The sequence below is a fragment of the Perca flavescens genome, chromosome 8, assembly GCF_004354835.1.
Source record: "Perca flavescens isolate YP-PL-M2 chromosome 8, PFLA_1.0, whole genome shotgun sequence".
NCBI lineage: Eukaryota > Metazoa > Chordata > Actinopteri > Perciformes > Percidae > Perca > Perca flavescens.
The window spans coordinates 3,353,443-3,370,133 of record NC_041338.1 but is presented as its reverse complement, the minus strand read 5'-3'; the positions used below and the strand labels follow the sequence as shown (position 1 = coordinate 3,370,133).

Genomic DNA, 16,691 nt, shown 5'->3' with positions numbered 1-16,691 from the left:
AAACTTCTATAAGAGAAATATGGGTTTCTTTTTAACCAAATTACCCAAAACGTTAAGTATAATTGCAAGTAGTTGATCGCTACTTTCATTGAATTTTGGGCATTCAATTTTATATAATTTGAAAAATGAAATGGATTTAAAACCTGACTAAACTTTGAGATACATGTCTGTGATTATCCATCAACACAGGTTCCTCTAATATTAATCAAAATAATTCATAATTTCAAAATGAGGTATAATTTCCTATAAATGAAATGTATTGACCATGTATTCCAAAAATAAGTGTAAAACTAGTAGTAATAAGTTGGTGTTAGTGAAAAATACCATCAAAAATGTCAAAAAAAAGTGACAAAAACAAAAAAGTGCTTTAAAAAATGGATAAAAACATCAAATATATATTACAAAAAAAGTGTTAGTTTTGACCCAGAAGGACAACAAGTGCATAGTCAACCGGAAAACAACACAAGGGTTAATCAAGTAGTAAAAAGCCACCGATTTCCCAAATCAACTGAAGGAATACGTATTTGCAAAGCCATTGCAAATTTTGCCTTTAGACATCCCTGTAGAGGTAAAATAGAAGAAGGCACTTAAAAACATAAAACGTGCACAAGTTAAAGTAATACTAACTCCATTACTACAAAAAATACCTGAACACATCGGTAGTGTTCCATTGATGTGAACCAGGGTTTTCTTTGGTAGGTGATTGTGTAGACTCTTGCTCACTATGATGATGGTCTGTGGTCACCTCATACAGTATGTTTCACCCGTGTCCACACTGCTCTCTTCAGATCCAGTTAATCCGTGAATTTACGGTTGGGATTGGCACCAAACAAGTTCTCTCTGATTTCAGGCATCATCTGTCAGGTGGAAAGCCAGGACACAAATAAATACATACTGTACAAGAAACTAAAAGTAAAAACCTAGATACATTACTGAAGTAAATTAGTGGAGAAACATGAAAAATACAGATGCTTCAATATCTTATCTTTTTTTTTTAATGGACAAAGGGAGGTTAACTAATATATATATATATATATATATATATATATATATATATATATATATATATATATATATATATATATATATATATATATATATATATATATATATATATATATATATATATATACACACACACACACTACCGGGTCAAAAGTTTGGGGTCACTTAGAAATTTCCATTCCACTCCATTCCAGACACAATACCTGCTGAGATCAGTTGTATTGTTTTTTTTTTAACCAGGGCAGCAGTTTTCAGATTACATTATTTGCTTACATAATTGCAAAAGGGTTCTCGACTGTTGTAGAAAGAAGTGGCTGAAGAAACACTTGAAATTCATGCTTTTTGGTCTAAACGTCATACCCAAATTAAAAGTGGTACAGCTCCCATATACTTTGACACTCAGGGGTGTGCCTGATATCATTGGAAAGGTGATTGATGTGGGTTTGTTTGTGTATTTGAGAAGTGTTGTATTTTGTAGTTTTTGGCTTTTTTATTTGCACTTTTCAAATAGAAATAAAAAAAACACAGACATATTTGTAGAAAAGAATTCATATAAAATCCATTTTTGAGTCTTTTAGCTTCTGAATTTTTTTTTCTGTAGTAAGCTGAGACGTGGCTAATGCTGTGTTGTCTGTCACCTGTCAGATGTGTTTACAGCAGTGTATTTTAATAATTTTACAGATTTATAACTTGGACAGAAATAAAAATCTCCATTCTAGCCTCTGTAACTCTGTGTCAGTAAGGCCTAGAATCACCCTGACACAACTTGAGTGTTTCCTTTCCAATGATATCAGGCACACCCCTAAGTGTCAAAGTATATGGGAGCTGTACCACTTTTAATTTGGGTATGACGTTTAGACCAAAAAGCATGAATTTCAAGCATTTCTTCAGCCACTTCTGTCTACAACAGTAGAGAACCATTTTGCAATTATGTAAGCACATAATGTAATCTGAAAACTGCTGCCCTGATTAAAAAAAACAATGCAACTGATCTCTGCTGGTATTCTGTCCGGAATGGAAATTTCTAAGTGACCCCAAACTTTTGACCGGTAGTGTATATGTATATATATATATATATATATATATATATATATATATATATATATATAAATATAAAACTTTTGCTGAGTCAAACATGTTGTCTCTATATGGGACCTGCAAACTGTTGCCTATATTGTTATGTGACTGTTTGCATGCATGACCACTGAGGGGCATGTGTCCTGTTTATATTTCCATCAGGGGCGCAACTACTAGGGGTGTGCAAAAAAATAGATTCATATTCAAATCACGATTCAAGCTCTACCGATTCAAAATCGATTCATAGAACTCCAAAAATTGATTCATATTTTTTTTTATTGTATGTCGTAACTGCAATAACATTGGAAAAGTAGCTACATTTACATACTGTGAATCGGTTTTTTTTAACCGAGAATTGTTTTTGAATCGAAAATCGATTTTGATATTGAGTCGTGACATTTTCTGAATCGTGCACCCCTAGCAACTACCCAGTGTCAGAGCGGTATGCAGCGGTATTGCCCCCCCCCCAAAAAAAAAAAAATGTTGTTCACTTTTTGGTCACAAATTTTCAATGTTTTTGTCGATTTTTCAGCATTTTTTTTTCCAACATGATCATTTTTTTCCAAACACTATAAAAGTTAATAACACACCCAAATTCAATGAAAGTAGTGAACTGATCATTTATTTTACTTGAAAGAGTAATGGTTGTATGGAACCATCCATGTTATGTTTTTGGACAATTTTGTTGAAAGAAACCCAAATTTCTGATATAGAAAACGTTTTGATACCCAAATTAAAAGTGGTACAGCTCCCATATACTTTGACACTCAGGGGTGTGCCTGATATCATTGGAAAATGGGTCAGATTTGACCTGAGGACAACAGGAGGTTTAGGTACAGTTAATATGTGTGCTGCGTGATAGTCTTGCCTGAATTATCTAAATTATTCTCCCCTTTTGACTCTCCAACCTTCAGGCTCACTGGAAAGCCAAGTGGGCGGTGCTGCCCTCCACAGGCAAACAGCAGAAACTACATTTAGAGTGTTATAATGGTGTGTGTATGAAGACTTTTTAGATGCATCAGTTACTCTACCTGTTGTGCCATTAGTTCAAGCCTGTTCTCCAAAGTGTTGGAAACTTTGATCTTCCCGTTATCATTATATACTTCAACTCCTCCGCAGCTGTCAAAACAAAAAGCAGGCACACGAGAGAACCAAACTTAGCAGAAAAGTATGCCTTTCTTTGACCTTTTTCAATATGTGCACCATAAAAATCTGTCAATAAATTTAAAATCAAAAAGTAAGAGTGGACTTTAAAGTACATTAAATCATCTTACATCCCTGACGGAAGAAAGCGTTCCGGGTCGATTTTCACAACTATGTTCCTCTTCACCGCGTCTTTATAGATAGGGCTGATCTTATTAACTGCAGCCTGTCAACCAATAAAACAAGGACTTACAAAACACAACGCTACACAACTATCATACATGTGACAAAAAATATACAGAGGCTCTTGTAATGACGTTTTAGTCAGCTCAACCTCACCTGAACCATTTCTACATCCTGCTGTCGGCAGCGAATGGTAACTTTAGGTTCCAGCAGTTGATAGAATCCCTGAAAAGTAAAAAAAAAAAGCACAAACTCAGAAAACACGGAGAACTAACGTACCAATCAGCTGTTGATTAAACTGTACCCTCCCATGAGAGCAGTTGGAGGGCCCTATTTTAACGATCTAAGCGCACGGTCTGAAGCGCCTGGCGCAGGTGTGTTTAGGGCGTGTCCAAATCTACTTTTACTAGTTTGACGGTGAAAAAAAGGGTCTGTGCGCCGGGCGCATGGTTCCAAAGGGTTGTACTTAGTGTCTTCATTAATCAGAGGTGTGTTTGGGCGTAACATGCAATAAACCAATCAGAGATCATCTCCCATTCCTTTAAAAGCCAGGCACGTTTGGACCTTGGAGCATTGCTATTATGATGGAGGATTTACACCGTAATATTTTTATTTGTAATCTTTTGCATGTGTGTGTGCTGCTGTGCGTCCCTGTGTGTGTGTGTGTGTAACAAGCATAGTGTGTGTGCGCTGTGCACGAGCCTAGGAGCATTTTACTAATTTGTTGTTAAAATAACAATGAAATGCTGCGTTATTGACTTTAGACCAGGTTTTTGTTGGTCGATGGCTCGATCACTTCCCGCTGCCTCAAGATAGCAATACGCCCAGAATGCACCTGAACACACCTCCCTGTAAGACCAGCACGCCCATGGGCGCACAGATGGGCGCAAGTGCATTTGCTATTTAAACAACGTGGGTGCTGGACGGGAAATTGACAACTGCGTCGGTCTTAAACTAGCAAAGACACTGGCGTCGGGCTTTGCGCTGCGCTGCGCTGCGCTGCGCCGGGTGCAGGACAGGGCTCGGAGAGTTTACCTGAAGCACCAGGCCCTCCAGCAGGGTAGAGTAACTAGCAGGGTCCTTGGCAATCTCTGCAAGTCTTTGACGAGCCTCATTCAACAAATCCTGAGACAAGAACACAGTGACAAAACAAAACTTTTTACTGATTCATGATGATTTAGATGACTTTAAAGTAGGAATCGACCGATACTGGTTTTTCAAGGCCAATAGCGATTATTAGTGGTTAATAAAACCAATAACCAATAGTTGGAACCGATGTGCATTTACAGTGAAAATGGAAATCTTTAAGTCAAAATTAAGATTTTGGAATGTTACAAACTCCAACAAAAAACTTTGGTTGGATGCTTTAAGCAATTATTTAATACATTATTTAATAAATAAGAAACTACACAGTAAAAGATAGTCAGATAGTGTTGTGGGCGGGACATTAAGTCAGACTCAGTGGTGAGTGAAAGCGAAGCAGAGGGACAGACAGAGCTGGAGCCGAGCCAAAATAGAACACCTTTTAATTTATTAACTTTATCGGTTATCAGGGAAATAAAACGGCCAAAAAAGTACTTAAATGTGTTTCTCATAAAAACTCTTCTTCAGATACTGTGGAATTAGACGCTGTTATACAGTATAATACAGTATGGTAAGTACTGTGTAAATGCTTGTGTTTGGTGACAAATAAATAAAATTTTTCAATGATCAATACCATAAATATATGTATTGGAATTTAATTCAGTGGATAATAGGACAAAACATAAGCACATATGCATGCATGCATGTAATCGTAGTTGTACATAAAATACATATACATTATATGCATCTATCCATATTTTTAAAATAATTTTTTAGGCATTTGAGGCCTTTATTTGATAGGATAGCTGAAGTCATGAAAGGGGAGAGAGAGGGGAAGAATAACATGGGCTGCTGCAGCAAGGACTAAACCTTTGTACATGGGCTGCACATGGCGAGCTACGTAAGCACCCAATCTATCAATAATTGAAAAGTTATGTCAGTCGTGTAGCATGAACTGAACATGTGTAAAATATGAGCGTTGATCTCAAACCGTGATCATGTCGTCGCGGGCCCTCAGCACCTTTAGCCTTGCTTGGTTCAGCAGGTTGGACATCTGGCTGTGGGCGTGGAAGGAGAAGTCAATTAATGAATTATCTGCAGACATGAACATGTAACGCAGCCGGCCTATAGAACAACTGTGATACCCAGTTCTCCCAACACATAGATTTTAAGTTGCTTTGCCACCACAGTTGGAATCGACGAGGAAGATATAGCGACGTTCATGCCCAGGAAGGCATGTACAGTAGTTGCAAAAATGTATTTACACTCAATTGTAATGAGGACGCATTGACTTTACCAAGGCAACCATAACTGAGGGGACAAGGAGACAGCAAAGAACAATTCAGAACAACAAGGTAACAGACAAAGTAGTCTATATCCACGACGTTTCACTTCCGGGATAGCTCCGGTCCCGCCGGATATTCCATTGGATGTCCGTTACCCTCCGCTTTCTTTGTTCTGGTGGATTTGTGAGGACTATGGTTAACTGCTCCTCAGATCTCTGCAGGGTAAATCCAGACAGCTAGCTAGACTATCTGTCCAATCAGAGTTTTCTGTTGCACGACTAAAACTACTTTTGAATGTACACACGTTCCACCAAAACAAGTTCCTTCCTGAGGCTATTTAGCAGAGGCACCGTGGCTATGCCGGCGCCCAAGACGATTGTGATTGGTTTAAAGAAATGCCAATAAACCAGAGCATGTTTTTCTCCCATCCCAGAATGCTCTGTGGACTAGCCAGACCTTCCTTTGCAGCGCTGTGGAGGAAGGTCTGGCAGTGAGAGACTACAGACAATGTGACTAAAATACTTGGTAAGAGTAAATAATGTTAATACAAAATAATCACTCAACAGGGATGGAACAATAATTTTATGACAATTATGAGAGACAATTATTTATATCCTTTCAATGATTTTTTTTAATTACATTTTTTACATTATGTAGTTTTTCCTTTGATTAGTATCAAAAACTTAATTACATCAACTTGTGATTCAAAGTCCAATCAGGTGATTACCATTTGCAGGCACTAGCCTATATATGCACTGCTCCATTGGTGATTTTAGACCCTGTTTAGGGGGGGCTCAAGCCCCACTAAATTTCATCTCAGCCCCCCTAAATATTATAAGGTAACGTGTCTGTTAGTGACAGAAAACAAACAATTACAGGTTCAAAGGGCTTGAAACAGGTTGAATGTCCTATGTAGCTGTCGCCGATGCTATGCAGCTGTAAAGGCCCTGACACACCAACACCATTATCGGCCATCAGACAGTCTGGCGAGGTCAGTGACTCGAGTCTGTTCGGTGTGTTCCGTGCCGTTGTTTGGGCCGATTTGACATGTTGAATCGGAAGGTGGGTAGTCGGACTCAATGGCCAATCTGATTGGTGGAGCGCTAACCTGGTAATGACGAGCGGGATGAGCCTGACTAATGCCTCTCAAAATCTGATGAAAATCTTTTAAACTGACTGTTTACCACTGACATTTTTCAGAAACACATTTCAGTGAACTATCTTCGTAAAATATGAGATTGTATTCCGAACGAAGCCGCCATTATGCCCGGTTGTAAAATCCGGGAGCATTCAGACCCATGTGACGCGTTCGTCCAATCAGCTGCCGGTTTTAATTTTTTGGGGGCGACAATACCATAGCCAGTATATAATGGACCAATAGACCCCGTTGCTCTGGACGGAGACCAGTGAAGGCTATTAGAAGCACTTTTCCGGTGATGGCCAGCTTTACTGAGCAGCCTCCAACTGAAAGAGACAGCGTAAATGTGACGTGAGCAACGTGTCTGAAAGTTGAAAGTCTTCTGGTAGCTGTGCCAAGAGAAATCTCAATCATTCCCAATCTTACAGAGACAGAGAGTGTAGGTATATGTAAGGAGTTAACATGGGCACAGGCTAATTATTGCTAACTAAAATGCTAGTTAACATTAGTAATTAAACTTAAACAGCTAATGTAAGTCAAACTGCCTGCGAGCTTCTCCTATACTATACGGTAATTCCTCTACTATGTGACACAATCGTTAGCCTATTTTTATAAAAACGTCTGCTACGGAGCCATAACATGAGATACAAGGTAATGGAGCCGTTTATACATTGTCGTGTTTCTTTAGAAATAAACAATGGACAAATAGAGTCTTTAAACGCTTCAGATGTAAAGTTATTTGCTGTCAAGTGGCGCCAAAATGAATGCTAGTCAGTGGAATGCTAACGGGAGGTGATGGCCAGGTAGCAACAAAATGGCGCTATAGGAGGTTTGAGTTCTGAAGCGAAGCTTACCCCCTTGGACAATACAGATTAGCGTTGCCTGCTGTTATGGAGACGTATTACGTCTCGCACACGCGCAGAACGTACACTCAAGTCAGTGTCGCTTCGTTGTGTTCCCAGGGATTAACACTTTTGCAAGGCACCATGTCACATTCTCATTAGGGGCTGAGCCCCCCCTAAAAGTCTGATCGCCCCTGCACTGCTCACAATTTAAGGGTGTGTGTAAAAAAGTACAAATGATTTCTTTTCTTTCATTCTTTCCTAAACTGTCAATAAATGACCATCAACTCACACTTTCTTGTGTTGTTCAATCTGCTTTTCCTTCTTCTCATAGTACCCCTTGATTTTCAACCTCTGGGTCTGCACCAGACGACCTTTCTCGATGTTGAACTCTTCCTCCGCCTGTAAACAGATGGGTATAACAGGGCCCATTACTGGTCACTGCTGCCAAAATCACAAGACTGACTGACAGACAGGCTTTAATTACCTTAGCATCAATTTCCTCGACTTTCTCACTGGCCTCTTGCTCAATGAAGCCCATCATGTGCTTGATCTGCCACAAGAGACAAAACACAAAATAGTTTGTTCAAATTCAGAAGTCTTCCAAAGTTTATGTCAACCTTCTAAATGTATGTACAATTCATAACAAACATATTCTTACTAAAACAGAGACGAGCTTTAGAACGATTTTAAATTATTTCGGTTAACGTTAACGTTATGTTACGCTTAAAAGACTAACCTATAGCTATATTAACTTGTAGCCATTATGTTATAGCACACAATTCTGTCATATGTCCAAGACCCAAACTAAATAAATGGTCAGATTAGTAAGAACCTTACATGCAACTGTAACGTAAGTTTAGATTTTAGCCCGTTAGCTAGCGTTGACGTATGTTATGTTTAACGTTAACGTTAGCTAACGTTAACGTTACCTAAAGTTATAACGTTAGTCACTGGCATAACGTTAAATGTAATAGCTAACTAGTTCAGTTGTTCAGTCAAAAAAGTTACCTGTTTTTGTACGTCAGCATCGGTAAGCGCCATATCTGTTCTCAAATGTTTTGTTTATTAAAAAAAAAAAAAAAGTCTTCCAGACCACTTACGCAGTCCACTTCACTTTCAGCTAGCTAGTTGGTAGGGGGAGAGTCCTTTTACCAAAGATCCTCTAGCTGTGTGTGGGCTTTTACTCTTCTTCTTGTTGCATTCACGTCGAGCTAGCGACACAGTTGCCACACAAAACATCCGGTCATAACTATATAATAAAATTTCATTTTATAAAAAATATTATATGTTATATAAGTATTTTATTTCTTCAAAAAATACAATTTTATTCATATGGGTGCATACCCCTCCCTATTTTTATAGCATAAAAAACAGTCTATGATAAAACAATAAATAAAATATATAAATGAAAATAATAATAACATGCACCACACCCTTCAAAATGTTTTTAAGTCTTTGCCTCTAAGCCTTTATTTAGCTAGCTAGCCAACTGTAGGAACATTGACATATTTGTTTGCTTATATTGGCTTATGTAACGGTACTCGTTCCGTTCTTCTGACATCAATCCTTCACGTGCGATTGCTAGGATCCACATCCGATCCACTGGAAAGCTTAGCTAGCTAGCTAATTAACGTTCAACCCAACGAAATATCACACTCTGACTTTAAAGTTAGCGTTAACGCTGTCAGTCACTTCAAATAGTTGGAACACCGTCCTCTTACGGAGTGTTATTTTGAAAGTTGTATTTGTTATTTTGAAAGTTATGACAGGAAATGTGGTGCTGTATTCTAGCTTGCTTGCTTGTGTAGCTTCCAAAGCACATTGTGCTAGTACTGTGCTACTGCTGCCTCCTGCCAGTAGTGGACTGCCTCTTCAGCTGCTGGGGACTGTGTCGCACATTTCCCATATATCTGTCGTTTGTCAGCACTTGGTTGCCTTTGGACAAGGACGGTAAGGAATCGACTCCAATTTGGCTTAATTTAAGTTAAAATTAAGTTTTGAGTCTCCGCAATAGCACCCCAAAACGCGTGACGCTAACGTTACGCTAGCTAAGCTTGCATGTGTGCGAAGGTGTTCATGCAAAAACGAGTAAAAACGGACTTTTCCAGTGTAGCAAACAATTATGTAAGGTTCATTTGTTGGGTAACTCCCTTATCTAACGAACTATAGCTAGCTATATGTGTGGTTAATTAAGTATAAGCGTATACCGTTATGTCGTAACATCAGTCTTTTGGTGCCATGCTGTCACTTTGGAAAAATGAATGTATTAATTTATACTGGAATTACTATTACTAGTTAAAATATTTTTATTTCAACATAGGAACTTTGGTATTACTCGGTTTGGGAACGCCGTAAGCCAGCAATTGGTTTTATTTTGACAGTTCAAGCCGGAAGTTTTTTTATTTTGTTTTACTTACTGAAATTGATCTCACTTTTGATCCGCATGGTGTCACCTCGTCTCTGGAGGACTATGCGAGCCAAATAAGCTCAGACGTTTGTAATTAAGTGATTATTTTTTTTTGTTGTAAAACGTGATTATTTGTCCAGAAAACCCACAGGACACTTAACAGTATAGCACAGCGACATTTCAATTTTCGTTGAACATTTGTTAAGTAAAGGCTCTTATTGAAGGACTTTTCAAGCTCTTATTGAAGGACTTTTCACGCCCCTCTGTCCACCACGTGTGTTACGTAAGCTGTACTGTATTGTGCCATGGCGTAGTACACAACGTACCCATTTTTAGAGATAGACATGTCTTGGGTCTATCTCCCTCTGTTTTCAGTAAGCAGCCATGCATTCCCAGATGCACCAATAAATTACATTTTGTGATCAATGTTAAGCCCATCACCCCTTTGCCAGATGGGCAAGTGACCATGTCCACCTGGCACAATGGGCGTTTGACAGTGTGCTATCATACCTGAGATGAAACCAAGTGGGACATTTATTGTTTGGCATCCACCTAACAGCTGTTTTACTCATTAAAAACAGATGTCACCAGGACGTTTGTCCAGACTCTGATGTGAATTCCCTCATGTTTTGTTAATGAGTGATTTGGGCAGATTTGACTGTACTGCAGCAATCACGACTGTCAGATTAACAAATTAATTTCCCTCCTCTGGCTCTGATTTTCCTCAGGTGAGACGTCCAGCTTTGACTGTAAGAACGAATGTGCCCGAGAGTCTGACACAAGTCTGTTCAATGGCTACCTCAGGCCCCACCTCTTCTGCCTCCATCACTGCCACTGTGCCTGAGGGTTTCCATTATGAAACCAAGTACATTGTGCTCAACTATCTGGGAATGCTGCCTGTTAGTAGATCACAGACACTAACCCCAGCTCAAGGTGACATTTTCTTTTGTTTCTTCTTATAGTTTAGCAGTAGCTGATTTAAGGTATTGCTTGAATCTCAAATTAAAGTGCAGAAATGACATGTCAATGTGTCCAAAAGAGACACAATGCTCATTACTGAAGTGTCAAGGACCCATATTTTAGGGCAGACCTCATACAGCACATGTGCATTCACACAGCACACAAATAGAGCTGTGTGCACATGCACATTTGGCAGTAACAAAAACTATTCAGGGTGTGTAGGCAGGTTGCCACCTGTTCACCAGCTCAATTTAGCCTTCTTGACATTGGCACAGAAACACACCCAGAGACTGAAAACTAAATAAATGTCACATTTGTAATTCATGTAGTTATGTGCTTACTTTTTGCCATGAAGCTATGGTCACAGCATGTTACTGGTGAAATAACCTTTTGTAATTATTGATTACAGGGAGAGAAACATCCAACTTGGAAGGTAAGACAGTATTACAGGAAGACCATTGTAGGTTCCCTTTGTCACAGCAGGGAAAACAAAGCTATCTGGGAAAAAAGCTCAGGCATTTTGAGCAAGAAACACAGAAGTGAGTAAAAGAAAGAGGGGGGGAGTTGTCTATATTCCCTGGCCCTTTTTATTGTTGTCTGCATGCTTAGAATTGGCAGAGATTGTTAGATGAGTGGCTGATCCCTGCTTTCCGCTTGACACGGTCCAATTTCTGACAGCCTGTCATGTGTAATCACCGTAGGATAACTCACACACCAACGAACCAAAGCTAAATAGTTGGCCTGTTAGCTGTCTGGCTGAATGCTGAAACAGCACCAAGCCCAGGAAAAACCAACAGTGGTCCTCAGGGCGTTGATGTATGAGCTGCAGGGTAACGCAGGCAGAATATAAAAAGGGTTGACCGAGTATCCTCTTCCTTCCTGTTAAAAACCCCCGCCAGTATTTGATTTCCAGCCTTGAAAACGTGAATTGGAAAAATCACATCAGTCAGCTGTTAAATCAACAAAGTATGATACTTCAAAGGTCCTTCATGTTTCTTTCTATTGGCTGATAGTCCCCAGTTTAGCTGTGCCAAAGGACTCCACATTCCATGATTAAAAAAAAAAAAAAAATAGCATGTCACATATGTTTAACGTGATTGAGAACTCATGGTCATACACCAGTAGCATTTGTGTCAGTATTGCATGGTTCCTTGTGCCCCCAGCAGTGCAGACTGAGTCTTGTAAATAGTTTACAGAAATCTGAACTGTGCATTGGTGCCTTGTATGCACCAGATGAAAGAGCACCACTCAACTTTTCTTGTTTGAGTTCAGCAACATCATGCTGAGGAGGAGTAAATGAATAAGTTGAAAATAAACGTTTTTTGGTGTTAGCCTGCCCCTAAGCCTGCAAATGTGGTTCTCCCTTTTCAGGATAGTTGGTGTTTATACGTGCACACCTGCGTGTCTAGTGTCATGTGCTGGCATCATTGGCAAAATCTGATCCTATACCTTATTTGATACATTTTTAAATAATTTATATATAATACAGCTGCCCAAAGGGACACTTATCAGGGCTCCAGACTAACTTTTTTCACTAGGAGCACAGTGGCCCCCAACTGAAATTTTTAGGGGCGCAACCAGAAAATTTAGGGGCACACACCGTAAATCAACATGCTAACCAAATATTCACATTTCTACTAATTTCCACTGTATTACTAATAAACACTTTGATAATAGAAATTACAATGGGCCGTTTCAAATTTAGTTTCACATTTTATTGTTCACTTTTGAAGATGCAACTCAAAAGGTAAACTGACAGCACCATCGCTGTCATCATGACAGTACAAATATAAAAAAAAATATACCAGCTCTAGTCTCCAGTCTACAATTACAATGAATTCAACTTAAAATTAAAAATGCATTTTTTAGGCTACTAAAATAAAAAATAAAACTCCTCTCTCTCTCTCTTCCCAAACCCATCCCTACAACCTTGAGTTGAATAATTATTAATTTCTTACTCACTGTAACTTGTATTCTTTTATTCTTGAATTTGTATATTATTCTTTTTATTTTCATCATGACAGTTTTTAACTGCTCTTTACTGTTTAATGTAAAGCACTTTAAATTGCCTTGTTGCTGAAAGGTGCTGTAGATATCAAGCTGCCTTGCCTTACAGCCTCAGCCTGTCAGTCAGTCCCCAGGGCAGATAAACCACAGTTTGCCTGCATGTCAGGAAGTGTACATCAACAGCACTGCGACTGCTTTCGCCTCGCATTTAACTGTGACTTCAACAAAACTGCAGAGGTGTGTGTGTGTGTGGCTCTCTGTCATATGCAGAGAGGACAGATAAGCTTGCGCTTACGAGCTCTCAGGTACCGAAATTTCCATGTTTAATATATAAAAAGGGGGCAAATTTACTGGTCGCACATGTGCGACTGGATGTAAAATTCAGTCGCACACTCTCAAATTTTGGTCGCAAAATGCGACCATTTGGTCGCAGTCTGGAGCCCTGCTTATCTTGGTTCATGTGTCATGTCTTTCTCTTTCAGGACATGGCCAGAATGAGAGAGAAAGGAGCACAATAATAAAAGCGCATGAGGAAGAGATGAGACAACTGGACGATGAAATCGCTGCTTGTAAGTGCACACACACGTCTCAAGTCTTTGATTTCAAGTGACAACAATGTGGTTTTGTGTAGACAACTTCTTATATACAACTTTAAAGCATAGTTTAAATAAATGAAAGAAATAACACAATCAAAAACCTAAATATTGTAAACCCCCCCCCCCCCACCCCTCAATTGTAAATTCTTTGGCATTTCTTTTTGCCAAACATTTGTTCACATTCTTTGTTCACTTTTTTTGTAGACAGTTGGTCTGCCTGTGCAAAGGAATCCAGAGATTATTTGTCAATATATGACATGAAATGTATAGACCTTGTTGTATTTTGATGCTGTGGTGATGTGTGGAGAGGAAATCCGCTTGACACTGTACTTGATCATAAAGGTTTTATTACATCAAGTTTCCAGCATCAATGACGGGTCTTGCAAAACCCGGAGAATACAAAGCCAATATGTACTCTGACTTGCTGCAGCAAGAACATGGTTTATAAGGGGTACGTTTAGGTAACATGTTAGATAGAGTAAACAGTTGTGAGTTGGCAAGTAAAGGTCTGAGTCCCTTTGAGGTCAGAGTCTCTTTGGGGAGGGGGGGCTATACAGACTTTAACCTTATAGGCTTTTCAGATACTACAACCTAATCACCGTGACACAAAAATCACTTCCAGGTAGACAAATGGCAATTGATTGAAATCTGTGTGTGTGTGTGTGTGTGTGTGTGTGTGTGTGTGTGTGTGTGTGTGTGTGTGTGTGTGTGTGTGTGTGTGTGTGTGTGTGTGTGTGTGTGTGTGTGTGTGTGTGTGTGTGTGTGTGTGTGTGTGTGTGTGTGTGTGTTCCGTTCCGCGTTCCACTCTCTGTCATATGCATAGAGGACAGATAAGCTTGCGCTTGCGAGCTCTCAGATACCGAAATGTCCATGTTTAATATGTAAAAAGGGGGGCAAATTTACGTATAATATACACACACACACCCAAGGGGAAATACAAGGTCCCAGTAGCTTAAAGACGTCACATTCACATACATCACAAACAGGATGATAAAATAACAAATCCACATGAATAATATGGACAATACAAGAAAAGATACGAAATAAAAAAAATCCATATGAATGTACTAAAGGATGTATAAGCATGAGCCGCTTGCAGTGACAGGCCAGGGACTGACCCTGTGATTCAGTCTGCATGGTAAGGTGCTCTACGAGAGTGTGTGTCATGGTGGTAGTGCAAATAAGTCCAATAGTGCAAGGATAAAGTCTAGAGACCAGCATTAAATATGGACAATATAAGAGCATAATGTAGACATAGTAATATTAAAAACTATATAGCAGTGCAAGGATAAAGTTTTGGAAAAAAGACTACGTTAAATACGGGAAAAATATAAGGGAATAAAGTGGACAGTAGGATAGACACAAATCAAGTCATTCTCGCCACCAGTCGGACTTTCTGCTGGTGTCATTTTCTTTAGTCTGTGGCCCAACAGGTAGATAAGGTCTCTAAGCTAATGTTAGAAAGACTTGACATATAAAAAGCATTAAACATGCCTTTTAGATGAGCTAGATGAGCGTATATCTAGTTGTTTCTCTTCCCCAGTGCCGTTAAATTGTATGTACAGGACGCAGGAGTTTTCTACCTGGAAGTTCTTGTAACCAAACATGATTATGTCTATGCAGCGAAAGAGAACTTTGGTTTCTCTGAGGAGCATGAGTGAGTGTCACTCCAGACCACCCTCCTTTCCTGTTTGAGATTTCATTCTCCTGTGGTCTGTGTGTTTGCAGCCTTTTCCACAACAGGCTTTGACCGGCACACATCGCTGGTGTTTAACCCGGCCATCCCAGAGACCTCGATTGAAGACTGCCTTGCTGCAATGGGAGACCGGCTGGCCGCGGAGCTTGACACACACCTGGCAGCAGCCGTGTACACACTCCTTGCAGGGTCAGTTTGCAACTCTCTGACTTTCATGAAAGATTTTAGTTCTCATGGCGGCACTGGTGTAGATTAACAGCATCGCTGGTCTGACAGGATCAATGCTTTTCTTGACTGCTTCCAGATGGTGGAAGACTTATATTTCACGTGAAAACAAAGTGTGGGTGGGTGGGGGGGGGGGGCAGTGCAGCAGCTATATTTTGGGCATTTTTAGGCCTTTTTTTTTTTTTTTTTTTTTTTGAAAGGAAAGCTGAAGAAATGAAAGGGGAGAGAGGGGGAATGACGTGCAGCAAAGGACCACAGGTCGGAGTCGAACCCGGGCCCGCTGCGTTGAGGAATAAACCTCTATATATGGCCCGCTCTACCAACTGAGCTATCCGGGTGCCCCCTCACTGCACTATTTTCACACTTTACAGTGGGAGATAAGTGTGTGTGTGTGTCCACAGTGTGAGACTTAGAATCTCAAAGGAATGACAAAGTCAATGTTGATAAACTGCTTCTTAGTTCATTTTCTTCTTAGTGAACTCTTGAACTTTAACAGTGAGAGGAAAAAGGCTTTGTTGCATGAAATTGATTGAAAGGCTCGCATTTACCTCTTGCATGTAATGTATATAGATTGAACACAATAACACATGCAGATTTCGCTTGAATTTGCCTTAATAAATTCCGTCACACACACACACATATAAACATAACACTTCTATTTTTCTAACCAGACAGTTTTGATAATCCAGGAATTATTGGGAAAGGTATTGTCACACAGTGTCAATCTTAACCCGACTATGTCTTGGCTTGAGACTGAATACAGATGATAAAAATGCAGACAAACTATTGTAGATTGAATGAATCTAAGTGAGTTGAACGTAAGTGAGGTTCACCCGAGAAAGACACATGCTCTGTGGCCAACAGATAAGACTGTGGTTGTACTGGGCAACGTCCAACTGTCTAACCAAGACCCCCGAGAGGATATAAAGTGGCTTTTTGTAGGGCTGGTCCGAATACCATTTTTTGAGCTTCGAAGCTTCGATAGTAATGAGCATCGAATATTCGAAGCTTCGGAGAGAGGGGGCTGAACATATTATTAT

The 16,691-nt window shown here is 39.6% G+C and overlaps 2 protein-coding genes across 6 annotated transcripts in view; one reads left to right on the top strand and one right to left on the bottom strand.

The window, feature by feature from the left end:
• Window positions 1-416: 416 nt before the first annotated feature.
• On the bottom strand, window positions 417-10,200 carry atp6v1e1a (ATPase H+ transporting V1 subunit E1a). 4 transcript variants are annotated; one of them, XR_003693140.1, is made up of 10 exons: window positions 8,769-8,974; window positions 8,245-8,310; window positions 8,050-8,159; window positions 5,483-5,549; window positions 4,444-4,533; window positions 3,565-3,633; window positions 3,357-3,451; window positions 3,114-3,201; window positions 648-857; window positions 417-560 (listed from the first exon to the last, which is right to left on the bottom strand). XR_003693140.1 is itself a non-coding variant. In XM_028584723.1 (9 exons), exons 2-9 carry the CDS (start codon window positions 8,299-8,301, stop codon window positions 795-797), a joined length of 639 nt encoding a protein of 212 aa, XP_028440524.1. In that variant the 5' UTR covers window positions 8,302-8,310; window positions 10,178-10,200; the 3' UTR covers window positions 417-794. The 4 variants fall into 4 exon arrangements, 3 of the variants coding, with proteins under 3 accessions (XP_028440524.1, XP_028440523.1, XP_028440522.1); XM_028584723.1 differs by lacking the exon at window positions 8,769-8,974 and adding an exon at window positions 10,178-10,200 and having other exon boundaries at window positions 417-857; XM_028584722.1 differs by having other exon boundaries at window positions 417-857; window positions 8,861-8,976.
• Window positions 9,301-16,691, top strand: part of bcl2l13 (BCL2 like 13) — a 21,907-nt gene continuing 14,516 nt past the window's right edge. The window contains exons 1-5 of one of the 2 annotated variants that reach the window (XM_028584719.1): window positions 9,302-9,710; window positions 10,896-11,100; window positions 11,537-11,560; window positions 13,617-13,703; window positions 15,459-15,615. In XM_028584719.1, the coding sequence (XP_028440520.1) occupies window positions 10,959-11,100; window positions 11,537-11,560; window positions 13,617-13,703; window positions 15,459-15,615 (410 nt within the window). In that variant the 5' untranslated portion in view covers window positions 9,302-9,710; window positions 10,896-10,958. Of the gene's footprint in view, window positions 9,711-10,895; window positions 11,101-11,536; window positions 11,561-13,616; window positions 13,704-15,458; window positions 15,616-16,691 lie in introns of both variants that reach the window. The other variant, XM_028584720.1, reaches the window with a different exon arrangement.